The 17,303-nt window shown below is 39.9% G+C and overlaps 1 protein-coding gene across 3 annotated transcripts in view; it reads left to right on the top strand.

The window, feature by feature from the left end:
• Window positions 1-17,303, top strand: part of LMO1 (LIM domain only 1) — a 150,997-nt gene that overhangs the window by 76,625 nt on the left and 57,069 nt on the right. For all 3 annotated transcript variants that reach the window (XM_061613112.1, XM_061613111.1, XM_061613113.1), the window contains exon 2: window positions 13,955-14,168. In XM_061613112.1, the coding sequence (XP_061469096.1) occupies window positions 13,955-14,168 (214 nt within the window). The remainder of the gene's footprint in view (window positions 1-13,954; window positions 14,169-17,303) is intronic.

Here is a 17,303-nt window from a genome sequence, read left to right as displayed (position 1 = left end):
TGAGCTCAGAACAGGTTTTGTTTTGTATTTATCAGCATTGAGACTATTACATTGAAAGGGCAAGGGGAAAAACTGGTAGCCAGAATAGAAAGCCTTCATCTAGTGATCCTAAGAAGAGGTATACCAAGCTGCTAAAAGCGGGGGTTCAGGAGCATGGAACAAGCATTCTTCCCAAATAAGTGGTCAGCCAACAATTTCTGTTTAATAAGTCTTGATTGCATGTTTAAAGAAGCAAGTTTGCTACTGCAAATATATTGTTTCATTTCTAGGATTATTTTATTCGGTCCATGTCGAATTGTACCTCTGGCAGGCTGTTTATTTGTTTTTGATAAGACACCACATAACGTATAATGGCATGCAATAAACTTTTTTTCTTTCGTGTTCTGGGGTTATAGTTTTGGATGACTACTGAAGGTGAAAGCAATCAAAATTGTCTGATTCAAAGAAAAGATAAGGCTTCTGCATGCAGATATTATGGGCACGTTCTGCAGAATAGATGGGTGTAACAGTCTTTTCTCGCCCCAGGGAATCCTGGCAGTGCAGCGCTTCATGTCCAGTTCAAGGGGTGCTGGTGATCAAGCCTGCTCCAAAACATCTTCTAATCTGAAAACCCCTCTTTTTAATCCCTAAAGATTGGGGATTCTTTACTGTTACTCATTAGGAAAGGAAATGCAATCTGCCTGTTATTATCATCATTATTTTTATTCATTTCATTTATTACTTGTATCCTATGAGGCATCTCAAAGCGATTTACAAAATAATAAAAGCATAATAAAACGGTAACATACATAAAACCAGTTAATTACATATATAAATTTAAAAAACAATTATATATAAAATCATTTAAAAATAACAATTTCAATTAATTTCAAATCCAATACAGATAGCAGTCTTCACACAGAAGGCTTGTTGAAAGAGGAAAGACTTCAACAAATGCTGAAAAGACAATAGAAATGGCACCTTTTTCATATGCAATGGGAGGGAGTTCCAAAGGGTCAATGGCACCACACTGAAGGCCCAGTTCTGACGTAATGCAGAATGGACCTCCTGATAAGATGGTATTTGTAGGATGCCATCTCTTGCAGAGCACAGTGATTGGTTGGATATATAGGGGATGAAACAGTCTCTGGGATATCCTCAAGGGCACATGTGGGCAATCTATAGCCCAGGATCCAAACCTCATGTTATGTGTCCTCCCAACACCTCTTGAAGCTGCTCCATTCTCCCATCCTATTGGTGTTCTTTGTTCCTGCTAATTTTCTCTTTATTTTCTTGGCTTTAAAAGTGCCCCCCTTTTTGTCTATGTAGTTTCAGAGCAACTGAAAGGAGCAGTATTTGATTTGATTTTTTAAAAAATGATTTTTTAAAAAAACTCTTGGCTGTATGGCTTGAGGTTAAAAAAAAAGTATTTTCCCCAACTTTCTGTGATCAATTAGGTAGGCCTGCCTGAATACAGAATAGTAGCTGTATTCATCTGTTATATTTTTTTTTAAAAAAAGGTACCCTGTATACCTATTTTAGAGTAACCCTATCAAATCCAGTTGCGCTTACTTCTGAGTAGACCCACATAGTTTTGGAAATTCTGGTCTGGGGCAGTGCTGGTGAAAATTGGAGCAAGGTGGTCTTTATTTTGGATTAGTAAATCCAGATTAGTTTTGCCTCTGTGTCTGTCTGCTGCTGGCATGTGGCCCCTAACAGATCACCCCAAAGAAATGTAGTACTCAACAGAAAAAAGTTGTGCACCCCTGTCAAGGGCATGTTCATCTATGGTTACCTCAAAAGCCATGGCACTGAAAACAGATAGTGAAGCCATGGCACTGAAAACAGATACTGGGATGGAGTCTTGGTAAGCCCTGGCACAAATTAAGCCCTGAACACTCTGTTTAGACATGGATAAGGGAGTCTAACAGAATTTTATGTGCAAGTCTCAGGATTGCAATGTCACAGTGGTGATAACTAAGCTGCTCCAAAATCAATATATCTAACTTAACAAGGCCTATGGTAACGACCAAATGTTGGTGGACATGGAGAGGTGACTGCTGAAAATATTTTTTCTGTTTCTTGCCAAGGGCCATTTAAATACCAACAACATTCTTACCTTGAAAGTACTTTCATGATGGAATGAATATTTGCCTTATTTGTTTTATTAATTTATATATATATATAAATAAAATATCAAAATATGTGAAATATTTATATACAATCCATATAAGTATCAAGGCAGAGTACAACAATATATGCAAATACAATACATAAAATACCATAATACTATTCAAAGTAATCATACCGGTGACTAGCTCATCTTCAAAAACACTTTAAACTGAATAGGCCTATTGGCATAAAAGTCTTCAAAAAGTGTCTGAAAGTTAGCAACAAAGATGCCTGCTGAGTTTCTGCTGAAAGAGTATTGTACAGCATGGGACCAACAACACTAAATGCCTGACGTCTAGTTGAAACCAGTTGGGATTCTGCAACATGGAGGACAACTTTCATGTCGTCATGTGTAATGATAGCATTCGTACAAATCCATTTACTTGTATGGATTTACATTCTGGGAAGTTCCCATCTGCTGCAGCTTCTCACCTGTGGATACACAGCAGCACACATGATTGTGTATATGCAGGTTGCATACAGATTCCTACAGAGAAGTGGTTTCCCTGTAGACATTTTCTGGCATTGGATGCAGACCAAGAAAAGAATAAGCACGTTGGGTTTTACCTGCTCCTGAGTCACCTCACCAGAGGGCTGGGGCTGTAAAGTTACAATGCCACAGAGACACTGTTCACTTGTTATTTGCTGCACAAATTCATGGTGATCACTGCTGGCCATTTTGAAATTTGCTTCACACCTCCCTTCCCATATCAACGAGTTGCTGGTTAATTACAGCCCCACTTTTCTACGCTTCTCTTTGTTCCATATCCAGATTGGTTCAGGTGTCAGGAAGAAAAGCTTTCCAGACCAAAATGTAATTTCAAAAAACTGAACCTGACTGGCACAGGTTGACCTTGCTCGTTATTATCTGAGTGGGAATAGCAGCTTTGAACATCATATGTTCTCTGAAATGGTTGCTTTTTTTCATTAGAAAACCCCCTGCTGAAAACTGACCGTGTGTGTGTGTGTGTTTTATCTTGCAAAGATAACTGCAAAAAAGATATTTTTCTAGGAATAACTAGAAGGGGGGGGGATCTGAAAGTGTCCCTCTTTTACCTGTCTCATAAACCTTTCTAAGGACCATTGTGTCTCTAAAATAGGTGGTATAGAATCCAAATTGTTTTTGTCTGCTAGTTATGTTTGAGGCAAGAAACCCGTTTTCACATTCTTTAAAAGTATCCCTTCTCTTGTCCTAATTCAGTTTTTTTCCTTTGTCCTTTTATGGATTCATGTCTTTATTGCCTTTAAGTGGGAAAAGAACATGAATGCACATGTCTCAATCTTGTGCCACTCAACTCTTTTATAGAAAAGTCATGGTTAAGGTGTGACGTCTCCCTAGGGGGAAAACTATTGCCATTTTATGTTCGCTCACATTTATGCGTGTTGAAAATAGTCCATGGTCTAACATTAAGGTGTACATGTATGTGTGTAGGGCGAGAGAGAGGAAGGGGAACTAAATGAAAGAACAATAGTCACAGCCTCAACATAGTTCAATGCAACCCATATGCTGTGTTTCTGCACTCTCCAGACAGGGAGACCTCAAGGCCAGGGGCCCTCTAAGTCCTCTCTGTCTCGTCTCTGGAGATTTTCCCAGGCCACTTCTCCCCAGACACACCCTCTGCAGTCCCAGCTCCACACCCTTGAGGGTTCTTGCCTGGCACGGATTGTATCCTTGAACTCTAATGCTTTTCTGGATGAAGGATAGAGAGGGCCGAGTGATTTTGTGTAGAAACTAGCCAGAATGGTTCTCCTGGTGCTTTTGCACTGCCACTTCACCTCTCCCTTTCCTAGCAAGCAGCAGCGATTCAGCTGTCAGGAGACCAGGTGAGCAGCAGCACCTCACCACACTGTCCGCTATTGGACAGGGGTGTATGTATGTAGAAACTAGTCTACTGTACAAAGGTAAAATTTACATGCATTTTTTTGTCCAATTTTGTCTTCCTTGCCCCCAGCACAAGCATGTGGTCCCCAGAACGGAATACAGTCACAGGCTGAAGAAGGTTCCCCAGCCCTACTGTAGACCATATATATGCCTGATAATCTTCCATGGTCACTGCAATCTTCAGATGGCACCTTGTTGTGCATTGTCTTATTTCTAGAAGTCAGATTGCCAACATTCAGAGCAGGGTTTCCTTAGGGAGGAAACAGTTCCTAGTGAAGGAACTGACCGAACTCTCAGGACCACTGTCTATTGTCTTTGCAAAATCATGGAAGATGGGTGAAGTACCAGATGACTGAAGGACCCACCACACAAAGGGGGTATTAATCCAAAGGCTTGACAAGTAAATGGAACCAATTTCTGCTGCAATCTGTTGGGCATAGCAAGCTGCCCTGTTGAATTCAGAGGGACTTGCTGCAAACCCACAGAGGATCAGGGCTGCATTTGTTTTGCGTTCACTCGTTCATGTTGAACAGCTTCGAAGACTTACGCCACCATTGTCATCTCCGTCTCCCAGCACGACTCTCTCCTGACCCTAGCCTGCAATCGAAACTTCTCCAGCCCAGAGGCAGAATGGCTATATCGCGCCACCGGTGCTAGCCTCATTTTCTCTTTTGACAGCTGCAATTGGTTTCTGGAACCCCTTGACCTATTTTGAGCAGCGATCCCATCCACTACAGCACCTCCTGGAGTGTCCTAAGCCAAGCTAGTGGGGCATTGCGTTGTACTTGCTCCTCCCTGGTCCTGGTGGATCAAGCACCCCTGTCCAGCGAGAAAGAGGCTCTTGCTTTAGAGGCTTTAGCTCCCAGTATTCTTCCCACTTGAGATGTGTTTTTAGCATGCCCCCTGCAACTCCAAGTGGTTATCTTTGATGGAGGGATGGTGACAGCATGTGCCTGTAAATAATGCTGTGGAGAGACAACACCTTCAGACATTGGGCATGTTTGTTATGTGTTAGTGCTGGTGTTGCCTGCGTTGGATAAAGTACAGTCTAAAGGTAGCAGCATGGACTGTATTACTTCAGGCCAGGGATGGAAAAATCTGTAAATTTTGGTTTTCTCAGTTTCTCATTTTTCCAATCTTCTCTACATTTCTGCAGCAATTTGTGAATTTCTTTTTAAAAAACTCCTAATAAACACATTTTTGTAGGCAGTTTTGACTTACGTACACATTTTTGCAAGCCATCATATAAAGCATTTTTGCATGTTATTTTCACTCATATATTCATTTTTATGCAGTTTTCCCTAATATATGCATTTTTGTAAACAATGGTTGGCAAACTGCATTGCAAAATTCAAATAAATGTAAATTTTGAGGAATGGTTGTCTTTCAGTTTTCATATAGTTTCAAAAACTTCAAATTTGATAAATTCAGCTTGAAATTGAACTGATTTGAAATTCTCACCGATCCTTACTTCAGGCTGCAGGTGTGGGATTTTGAATGACTTAAATATATCTTTTGATTAAATGGCATATAAATCTTACATCATCATCATGCAGACAAACTGCAACAGGTTCAGAAGAGGGCAACGAGGATGATCAGGAGACCGGAAACAAAACCTTGTGATGAGAGACTGAAAGAACCGGGCATGTTTAGCCTTGAGAAGAGAAGACTGAGGGGAGATATGATAGCTTGAAAGGTTGCCATACAGAGGAGGGCCAGGATCTCTTCTTGATTGTCCCAGACTGCAGGACACAGAATAAGAGGCTCAAGTTACAGGAAGCCAGATTTTGACTGAACATCAGAAAAAAACTTCCTAACTGTTAGAGCAGTACAACAGTTGAACCAATTACCTAGGGAGGTGGTGGGCTCTCCAACACTGGAGGCATTCAAGAGGTAGCTTGACAGCCACAAGGTATGCTTTAAGCTGGATTCCTGCATTGAGCAGGGAGTTGGACTCAGTGGCCTTATAAGCCCCTTCCAACTCTACTATTCTATGATTCTATGAAAGCACATGTACCTTTGAATACTCTGCTATGTTCCTAAGATTGCCAAGAGTCCTATGGCAACACCTATTAGTTTCAAAGGTTCTTTTTTATACATGTATCTTCTGGTTTTGTTTGTGTTTCCTTTTTATTCTTGCTGTGCTTAAATGAGGGCATCTTAATGTTGATTTTATTCTGCAGTTCATCATCACCATCATTTCAATTTCTGTCCTGCCTTTCCACCCAAAGGAGCCCAGGGCTGCAAGCACATCAATGATAAAACAATTTTTAAAAGAGCAGTCCTCTTCAGCCATCAAATGCCTGGGTAAACATATTTTTTAAAATTCCTCCTGAAAGCCAGTAATGAGGGAGACAGATGCACCTTACCAGAGAGGCATTCCACAACTGAGAAATGGCCACTGAAAAGATCCTCTCACTGCTCAATGGCAACCAGGCAGCCCCCAGTGGTGGCACCACCAACAAGGCCTCACCTGCTGATTGTAGGTTCCAAGATGGTTGATATTAGGGAAGGAGCTCTTTTAGGCACTTGTGTCGTGAGCCATTTGTATTCTAGTACTAACACCTGGAATTGGGCTGGGTAGCTCACTGGCAGCCAGTTCAGTGCTTTCAGGACCAGTGACACATGGTCCCATTGAGCTTCCCCACTTACCAGCCTAGCAGGTGCATTCTGCACTAGCTGCAGTCTCCAGACCATCTTTGAGGGCAGTCCCATATACAATGTATTACAGCAGACCAGACAAGAGGTCACCAGAGGATGGACAACTGAAGCCAGTTTATCCTGATCTAGGAACAGCCTTAGCTGGCAAATAATCCTAAACTGGACATAAGCACACAGAAGCTACTTGAGACTAGTGACTAGTTAGAATCCAGGAGTCCTCCCGGACTATGAACCTATTCCTTCAAAAGGAGTGCAACCCCACCCAGAACAGTCCCTACACCTAATTCCTGGACATGTCAATAAGTAAAAAAATGCCACCCACCTGCCCTATGCCATGGGAATGACAGGAGCTGCCCCAGGAGTGAGTTTAAGTATGTGTGGGGGTGTGTGTTGTTGTCAGACAATACCATTGTGAGGATATTGCCCTGATCTCCTTGGAAGAAGGGTGGAATAGAAATGTAACGCATAAATACAGGCCCTGGAGTCGCCATGTGAGTGCTTTCTTGCCCCTGTTCTACAGATTTTACTGCCACTGCCACGTGGAGGCAATTTCTCACAGCAAGATGATGCCAGAACACAAGATAAATCAAACTATACCTTACATCTGGAGAATAGCAGCATTTTTTTTGTCATTTTGTTTTTGTAATGGATGGCTTTGCCCTTAACTCTGGAGAAATGTGGGGAGTCTCATCTTACCCCTACCATCAATTCCCATCTCTGTACAGGTCTATGCTTACTGTGTTTTATTTATTGAACTGGATTTAAATGTTATAAAAACTGACTTTACTCAGTGACATGCAGATAGATCTTGGGTTCAGCTGTGAGGAGTATGAAAGTGTGTTACTTTACATGGTCACTTGGGGCCAACAGTTTTGGGGTGTCTGTTCCAACCTTGACATTCCCCATCTGTCCGTCTAGCAATTCTGGTGGTAACTGATGCAACCAATTGAAAAGTGATGTCCAGTCTCAAATCCTATCTCAGCATTTTCCATTTTGCTTTTGGTCTCATATGAAGAGTCTTGGAAGACACCCAATAGACTGCCTAATTGAAGACCACACTCTGTGGGAAATGGGCGGTTGGTTTTATTAGCCAAACTAAAATTATTGAATATCACAGTAAATGCAGCAATGCAAGTGCAAATGGACTCCTGAGTCCTTTCCAAGCAGATTTAATTGAAAATAACTCCTATTGATTTCAGTGGAACATTTAAGCTAATTTACTTGGGATCGTGCCTAAATATACATGGACAAAGTCATATATAAGCAGACAATGGCAGTACAGTGTAGAGGGTAGAGTGATGAGTTCAGTTAAAGCAAAGTTTAAACTCCCCATACTGTCTTGAAGCTGACTGGGTGGCCTTGGGACTATAAGTTTCAGTCCACCATACACCACAGGATAAAAAGGGGATACTGTATGGAGATCAGTGGATCAGACAATTTCTTGTCTGTGCCATCTTTGCATGTGTTTATTCCTAAGTCTTTTCTGTTCTGTCAACATCTGCATTAATATGCAAGCTTTGAAAAAATGCTCCCAAAGGATCCCAGGATGGCAAACACACAAGCAATAAAACATCTAAAAATATGTAAAAACAATTTTGACGCAGATGCAGACTGGGAAAGTTCTCATCATAAAAGGCTTGTTGGAAGAGGGAGGTCTTCAGTTGGCACCAAAAAAGACAATAGAGGTGGTACCTGTCTAACATTTAACAGGAGGGAGTTTGAAAGGCTACAACATGAAAGGCCCAATTCCTATATTGTGTGGAACAAACCTCCTGATCAGTTGGTATCTGCAGGAGATCCTGTCCTGCAGAATGCAATGATCAATCAGGTATATAAAGGGTGAGACGATATATAATAAAATATATATATGAAGTATTTTGTCACAAAATGCATATTTCTAAACTATTTTTCTCAAAAGTATGCATTTTAAAACATTTTATCTGAAAACAAGCAGTTGTTGTTTTTCATTTATAAAAGAGAACTACCGAGGTGGTTCATACCATAGTAAAATAAAATAATTCCCAGTAAAAATCAATAATCATCAGTAAAATATCATCACAATAGCCAAGAAAATCAAGGAGCTGGTACTAATGATCAGGTAATGCCAGGTAAATGCATTTTTGAGCTAAGAACTAAATATTAGACAGGCGCCATCTCTAATATCTTTTCAGGACCTATTGAAGACTTTCCTCTTTCAACAAGCCTTTTAAGTTGAGACCTATCCCAGTCTGCGTCTGTGTTGGAATTGCTTTTTAATATGTTCTTAAATCTTTTTTAAAATGTTTTTAATCTTAGAAGATGTTTTGAAAGCACTTTTTAAGAAATGTTTTTGAAGATGTTTTAATGTGTTTCAAAGTTTGTTTTTATGATGTTTTAATGTTTTTAGTGCTTTTGTTTGCCACTCTGGGCTCCTGTTGGGAGGAAGGGCAGGATATAAATCAAATAATAAATAAAATAAATAAATAAGAACTACATCACAAAATCCAGAGAAGTGTGAAATCCAAAGGGCAACTATACTCTGATCTGCACCTTAGTCCGGAAGATGTAGATCAGGTTAGTTCATAAGAGAATTCATGAAGGATGAATTCTTCAAGTATGCCTAGTTACTGTATGCAACCCTGACCTCCTTAGTGGAAGAGCAGGATACAAAAATGACCAATAAATAGCAACAGGGATCTACCTGGGGGAGATCTTGTGTAATATCTATGCATGCATCTTATATTTTGAGTCACTGACATATTTTGAGTGGCACTATTGATGGTATGCCTTTTTTGAGAGCACGGTTGTACTTTTCCTTGCTAATATAATGTTGGTAAGCTTTTTTAAGTCAAATGTTGCTGGCGTTAACACTGAAAGTGGATTTTTGTGACTCGAGCAGACTCAGTGAAGAGGACTCTTTTTAAGCCTCAAGGGGTTTTGAATATTACTTGACCTGTCTCCATAGTACTAAGGCCATTTTTGATAACGAATGGATCAATACCTCCCTGTTTTTCTTGAAGTGTCTTAAGTGTTGTTGCTGTCCGCTTGCAGTTCTAACAAAGCAATTATTACTGTGAGAGCAGTGGGTTTTATGTGTTGAGCATTTCCTACCCTCAAGTCACCCTTGCTTTTAAGGAAAGCATAAAATGTCACTTGCTGTAGCGGGATTAACTAGAACCACTATGGTTAAGGGTCTGTTAATAATTCCATCATATAATATATATCCTGCTTTGGTGTAAAAACTATGCACTTCAACTCAGCAGGAGTGTTTTCCTTTGACTATCCTACTAGCAATCATTTCCTTCTCTCCCCAAATCAGGCCAAGTGTATGTCTTGGAGTTGAGTTTGTCTTCAGTATGAGGAATCACCAAACCATTTGGGACTTTCAGGAAGTTAATTATCTCTTTAAAATATTTATGTACTGCTGCATAAGCACCTTTGTTCTCTTTTTCCTTGAATACTGTATTCACGTTTCAGAACAAATCTACAGTTTTTGAATTTGGAAAAAAGGGGGGAGGGAAATCTTGCAAAATATTGGAGATGGGGAAATTCTGTAGAACTCAAATGTTCAGGAGGAGGAACAAAGATTTCTGCTGATGGTGACAAGAGAAGTACTATTTTCTTAAAAACTGGAAATCCTCAGTCTGCATATTAGCCAATTGACTAACATATTTGCTCTGTAAATAACTGATGGTCAGATAATTACACTGTAGTTATTTATGGACTTAGGGCAGCAGTCTTTGACAGTGCTGCTTGCATTCTTCTTTATCTTATGTGTTCATGGGACCTTTTGGGATCACTCCAAGAATAAAAGAGTAGTATTCAGAATGGGTATAATGCTCACTTCGTCTTTTTCTCATGCCACGATTAGACGTATACTAGTTTATCACTACATTCAGAAGCAGCTTCGAGTATTGACCAAGGTCCACCAATTGACCTTGATGATTGCAACTAGGATTAGCATGCTAGTCAATTGACCAGTCAAATATTGTCAAATGACCAACTACTTATTGACTATCGTCAAACACTATCAAATATTCCATAAAGCCAGATGCTTGAAAAATTCACCTCTGGTCTCATTAGCATTTAAACTTAGTTGATAGAGAACCAGAGGAATTATGGATTGAAGTCAGAGACATTATCAGGGAAGAATGCAAAAAAGACAATACCTGTTGTTAAAAAGAGAGAAGGACCTCAATGGATGACTGACAAAACTCTTAAAATGCTTTAAAAGAGAAGGAAAGCAAAAGCAAAAGGAGATAGAAACACGGTCAGAATCCTAAATGCAATAATACAGTGACTAGTATGTAGGGACAAAGAGAACTATTACAAAGAGAACTATTATAATAGCTATTCTACAGAAATAGAAGAGGACAACAAAAAAGTAGACCAAGAGCCCTATTCCAAAAGATTAGAGAAATTAAAGGGAAGTTTAAACCAAGAGTAGGGATGTTGAATAATCAACAGAAGAACACACTGACTGACCGAGATGAAATAAAAGGAAGATGGAAGCAATACACAGAAGAACTCTATAAAAGAGATGCAAGGATGACAGATTCATTCAAAGAATCATATAATGGAGAACCAGAAATGTTAGAATGTGAGGTGAAAGCTGCTCTTAAAATACTTGAAAGAAACAAATCACCAGGAACAGATGAGATACCAACAGAGTTGCTACAAGTTACTGAGACTGAATCTGTCCAAATGCTGACAAAAATTTATCAACAAATATGGAAAACTAAACAATGGCCCACAGACTGGAAGCGTTCAATATATATCCCAATTCCAAAGATCCCAGGGAATGCAGTAATTATCCAACTATTGCCTTAATATCCCATACAAGTAAAGTAATACTCGAGATTCTACAACGAAGGCTCTTACCATATATGGAGCGAGAAATGCCAGATGTCCAAGCTGGATTTAGAAAAGGAAGAGGCACCAGAGATCATATCGCAAACCTACACTGGATATTGGAACGGACCAAAGAATTTCAGAAAAAAATCACCTGTGCTTTATAGATTACAGCAAAGCCTTTGATTGTGTAGATCATGAAAAACTATGGAATGCTTTAAAAGAAATGGGGGTGCCACAGCATCTAATTATCCTGATGCACAACCTATACTCTGGACAAGAGGCTACTGTAAGGACAGAATATGGAGAAACCAATTGGTTCCCCATCGGAAACAGTATGAGACAGGGATGTATTTTATTACCCTATTTGTTTAATCTATACACAGAACATATCATATGGAAAGTGGGACTGGACCAAGATGAAGGAGGTGTGAAAACTGGAGGGAGAAATATCAATTTCTGCAATTTAAGATATGCAGATGATACCATACTACTTGCAGAAACCAGTAATGATTTGAAACAAATGCTATTGAAAGTTAAAGAGGAAAGCACAAAAGCAGAACTACAGCTGAATGTCAAGAAGACTAAAGTAATGACAACAGAAGATTTATTTAACTTTAAAGTTGACAATGACGACATTGAACTACCTTGGCACTGTCATTAACCAAAATGGAGACAATAGTCAAGAAATCAGAAGAAGTCTAATACTGGGGAGCACAGATATGAGAGAACTAGATAAGGTCCTCAAATGCAAAGATGTATCACTGAACCACTAAAGTCAGGATCATTCAGACCATGGTATTTTCGATCTCTATGTATAGATGTGAAAGTTGGACAGTGAAAAAAGGGGATAAGAGAAAAATCAACTCATTTGAAATGTGGTGTTGGAGGAGAGCTTTACGCATACCATGGACTGCGAAAAAGACAAATACTTGGGTGTTAGAACAAATTAAACCAGAACTCTCATTAGAAGCTAAAATGATGAAACTGAGGTTTATTTATTTATTTATTTATTTGATTTATATCCCACCCTTCCTCCCAGCAGGAGCCCAGGGTGGCATTATTATACTTTGGAGACATCATGAGAAGACATGATTCACTAGAAAAAACAATAATGCTGGGAAAACAGAAGGGAGTAGAAAAAGAGGAAGGCCAAACAAGAGATGGATTGATTCCATAAAGGAAGCCACAGATCTGAACTTACAAGATCTGAACAGGGTGGTTCACGACAGATGCTATTGGAAGTTGCTGATTCTCAGGGCCACCATAAGTCGTAATTGACTTGAAGGCATATAACAACAACAACTCATTAGCATAGCTTATGATGATGATGAAACCAGAGGTAAGTTGTTTAAGCATCTGGCTTTATGGAATATTTGACAATGTTTGACCATAGTCACATAATAAATAGTTGGCCATGATAACTGCCTTGCAGTAGCTCCTGTGTGGTGAGGTGGAGCCACTTAGCTGCCCTCCTGATACTGGTGTCACTGTAGCTCTTCCTTCTCGTGCCAGGTTGGTGTTCTCCTTGCCATTATGTTTATCCTGGGGGGGCAGGGGGTACAACATCCCAGTAGCTCTTTGTCCGTCTGACCAATGGCAGAGACTCTGTACCTCTATATCCTTATTCTCTTTTTCTGCTGGCTTTCCAAAAAGTTGCCACCCATCAGCAAAAATTAAAGTCTGTTGTGTGGTAACTATGATGTCCCCACCCACCTATGCCTGCCTTCCTGCAGCAGGTAAGGGGGATATCAACATCTATAACATGTATTATCTACACTTTACACACGTACAGAAGCTATTCACCACTCCCCAACCATTGTGTGCAATATTTTCACTCACAGCCTGGGTACTCCACAATTTCCCACCCTTATCTCTGGGTGATCCTGGATACTCCAAACCCATTGTGGATATAGTTATTGCTAGGCTGTATGTGAGGCAATCCTTTTCTTCAAGGGATACCCTTATGGTATAATGCTGCCACCACTTTATGGTATTTGCTAAGAGATGCTGTAAATTAAGAGTTTTAATTTCAGTACTATTTGTTTGTTCAGTACCTTCCTGACTGATATTCTTATGTTCCTATGTTCTTATGATATTTATTTATGGTTTTCTGTAACCAAGCATAGATGTGAGTATGGAAAATTAAAGAAACAAAATGATACTTTATTATTTTCAGATGATAATTTTTAAACCTTACAGATAGAAATAAACTCTGACACAATATATCACTCTACTACAGTATCTAACTATATCTTAATCCTACCCAGGCCATCCACCACCCTCTACCCCAATTTCTAATCTAATTATCCAAGCCCCAGAATCAAACCAACTGACACTCTATCGGAATTCAGTAGAAAAGCTATAGGGCTCCTACTCAGTCATGTTCCTTGTAACATTCTTGTTAATGTACTTTGTTGTTGTTCATAGGTGTGCCAATGTTATCTGTGCAACCGAAAGGGAAGCAAAAGGGCTGTGCTGGCTGCAACCGTAAGATCAAGGATCGATACCTTCTGAAGGCCTTGGATAAATATTGGCATGAAGATTGTCTAAAGTGTGCCTGCTGCGACTGTCGCCTGGGAGAGGTTGGATCAACACTATACACAAAGGCAAATCTCATTCTCTGCCGCAGAGATTACCTGAGGTAAATGTAGGTGTTATGCCACAAGTTCTGCCTATAATCATCTCACTCAGATTACCAGCTTTCTTCTTCTTGCCAGTCCCATTTAAAGCACACCTACATTATTTATTTGCTTTATTTTATTTATGAAAATTTATAGTTTACATGTACAGAGAAGATCCCCTCCCCTAAAAAATATGAATCCAAAGCTGTTAATGGCTAGTGTGGGTTCTTGGCACATCCAGGCCCAAACCATGTCGGAGAGTGGCAACACTGGGAACAGAGATTTCTGAGTGAGCCTGTATGTGTGTTTGAATCTTTGCTAAGATTCTACCTCCCCTGCAAATTAGTGAGACAGAGACTTTAAGCTTTAAAATAAGAAATAACTACTTTATTCTGGAAGTACATACTTGATAGCAAAGAGTCCTATATCTAACTAACTAGCTAAGTTGGAGATGCAAACACTAGGCTTAGTGTTTGCCCTCACGCTTGGAGGGGAGGGAGAGACAAAGAAATATGTCTGCTCTCCCTCACAAGAGAAAGGAAAAAAAGGAAGGTGGGAAGGAGTTGTGATCAACATCCTATGCATATCAGTCTAGCAGGAAGGAAGAGACAGCAGGAGATCAAAGGACAGGTATAGCCTAGCAACCAGAAGGTCTCTCTAGCTACCCTTTTTAACCCCATGCAGCCTCAACCCCAGAGCTTGGAAAAGTTACTTTTTTGAACTACAACTCCCATCAGCCCAATCCAGTGGCCATGCTGGCTGGGGCTGATGGGAGTTGTAGTTCAAAAAAGTAACTTTTCCAAGCTCTGCCCAACTCACAAGTTGGAGTTGAACCACATATTCCAACAAACCAGATGATTTGTTAAATGCCTGGATGTATTTAACTTTGCTGTTTTTGTTATTTACATAGCACCCACAAAGGGGATCAACATCAGGTTTGTGGGGTGGGGTTAGCCTTTATATCCCATCCCACAGTCCCAACAAAAATCTCTTCCCCCCCTTTTGAAGCTAGTATTTGCTCCAGGAGGGAGGCTATTATTGGCTTCAGTGTCAACTTCCATCTTGGAATGAATAACTTTGGAGGGGTGATTTTTGCTGGGACTACTGCATGGGAATACCCTGTTTGGGGGCAAAGTACTTGATGACAACAGAAGATTTATGTAACTTTAAAGTTGACAATGAGGACATCGAACTTGTCAGGGATTATCATATAATATAATGGCACAGTCATTAACCAAAATGGAGACAATAGTCAAGAAATCAGAAGAAGGCTAGGACTGGGGAGGGCAGCTGTGAGAGAACTAGAAAAGGTCCTCAGATGTAAAGATGTATCACTGAACACTAAAGTCAGGATCATTCAGACCATGGTATTCCCGATCTCTGTGTATGGATGTGAAAGCTGGACAGTGAAAAAAGCTGATAAGAGAAAAATGAACTAATTTGAAATGTGGTGTTGGAGAAGAGCTTTGCGGATACCATGGACTGCAAAAAAGACAAATAATTGAGTGTTAGAACAAATTAAACCAGAACTATCACTAGAAGCTAATATGATGAAACTGAGGTTATCATACTTTGGACACATAATGAGAAGACATGATTCATTAGAAAAGATAATAATGCTGGGAAAAACAGAAGGAAGTAGAAAAAGAGGGCCAAAGAAGAGATGGATTGATTCCATAAAGGAAGCCACAGACCTGAACTTACAAGATCTGAACAGGGAGGTTCATGACATATGCTCTTGGAGGTTACTGATTCATAGGGTCGCCATAAGTCGTAGTCAACTTGGAGGCACATAACAACAACAACAAACTGCATGGGAGGAAAGAGTTATACTCCCCACAGCCCAGAACTTCTACTTAAATAACAAAAGACAAACACTTTAAATGCATTCACACATTTAACTTAATGTCTGATTTGACTCTTGAATTTTGATTTTCTATTCTATTATGATGCACCTTCAAGGATATTATGCTTTGATCTTTAACAATAAAGTAAAATAAAAAGCACCGTTTTCCTCAGCTTTAGCCCTAGGCAGGCACTACATTTAAGTGTCAAATAAACACATGAGGGGGCAGCAAGAGTCAGTATGCTAGCTCCACCTCCACCCTAGTCACTGTTCCAGTTTGTGGTGTTCCAGTTTGTGGTGTTCCAGTTTGTGGAAGGTGATTATAACGTCTGATTTGACCCTTGAATTTTGATTCAGTTTCTTTTCTATTCCGATGCACCTCCAAGGATATTATGCTTAGATTTTTAACAATAAAATAAAATAAAATGCTTCCCAGGGGCCTGCTGGAGCTCATTGCCTCTCCCTCCCTTCAGAGAATAATGTTTGGGGGGTGAATAATTAGGATTGCGAGCCTTCTCCATTTCCTTTTCTCTCCAAATTGTAGAAAGAACTGAGCAAGTAAAAGGAAATCCCTCACTTAATTCAATGCAGAATCTCCCATGATCCTGAGAGACCCTTGCAGAGGTTGTTATCTCCCTGAGTCAGAAGAAGAATTGCATGCTCAAACAACTGCAGGATCTCGCCCATGGCTGCTTCCTTCTTCCCATAGTGAGGGGAGCAGAAGTGAAGGAAGAAGCATGCAAAACCTACTCATAATTGTCTCCCAGGGACAATCTTAATAGGCTCACAGGCACTCTTTGTTTTAAACAACCCTAGATATTCAGCTACTGATAAAACTGATACAACATAGCTCAATGCTTGGAATGTGAGAGTGAGCCCAAATGTCTTCTTTAGAGCATAGTAGGGTAAGGTGTAAACTCTGTATGTTTAGTCAAGGAGGCAAGACTTGAGCTTATACATCAAGGCACCAGAAGATATGGGATTAAAATTCATGAGCTATGTTTTGCTGACTTATTTATTTACTAAAACTATTTTCATACTGTCTTTCATGTAAACATCACAAGGCATTAGACAAAAATACATTAAATTAGTACTTACTTACAGAATAAATAAAACTAGCATTAAGCCAGCACAAACATAGTAAGTTAGTACAGTTAACTGGTATCAATATCCAGCACAGTCCTGAGAGGATATTTATTTAGCAGATGCAGAAATGACATCAATGTCAGGTGCCTACCTTAATTCAGAGGGGAGGTGATTTCAAAGAGAAGGCAGCACTACCAAAAAGGCCCTCCCCTGATTGCTGCCA

The sequence above is a fragment of the Rhineura floridana genome, chromosome 2, assembly GCF_030035675.1.
Source record: "Rhineura floridana isolate rRhiFlo1 chromosome 2, rRhiFlo1.hap2, whole genome shotgun sequence".
Lineage (NCBI taxonomy): Eukaryota > Metazoa > Chordata > Lepidosauria > Squamata > Rhineuridae > Rhineura > Rhineura floridana.
This window is presented reverse-complemented; position numbering and strand designations above follow the sequence as displayed.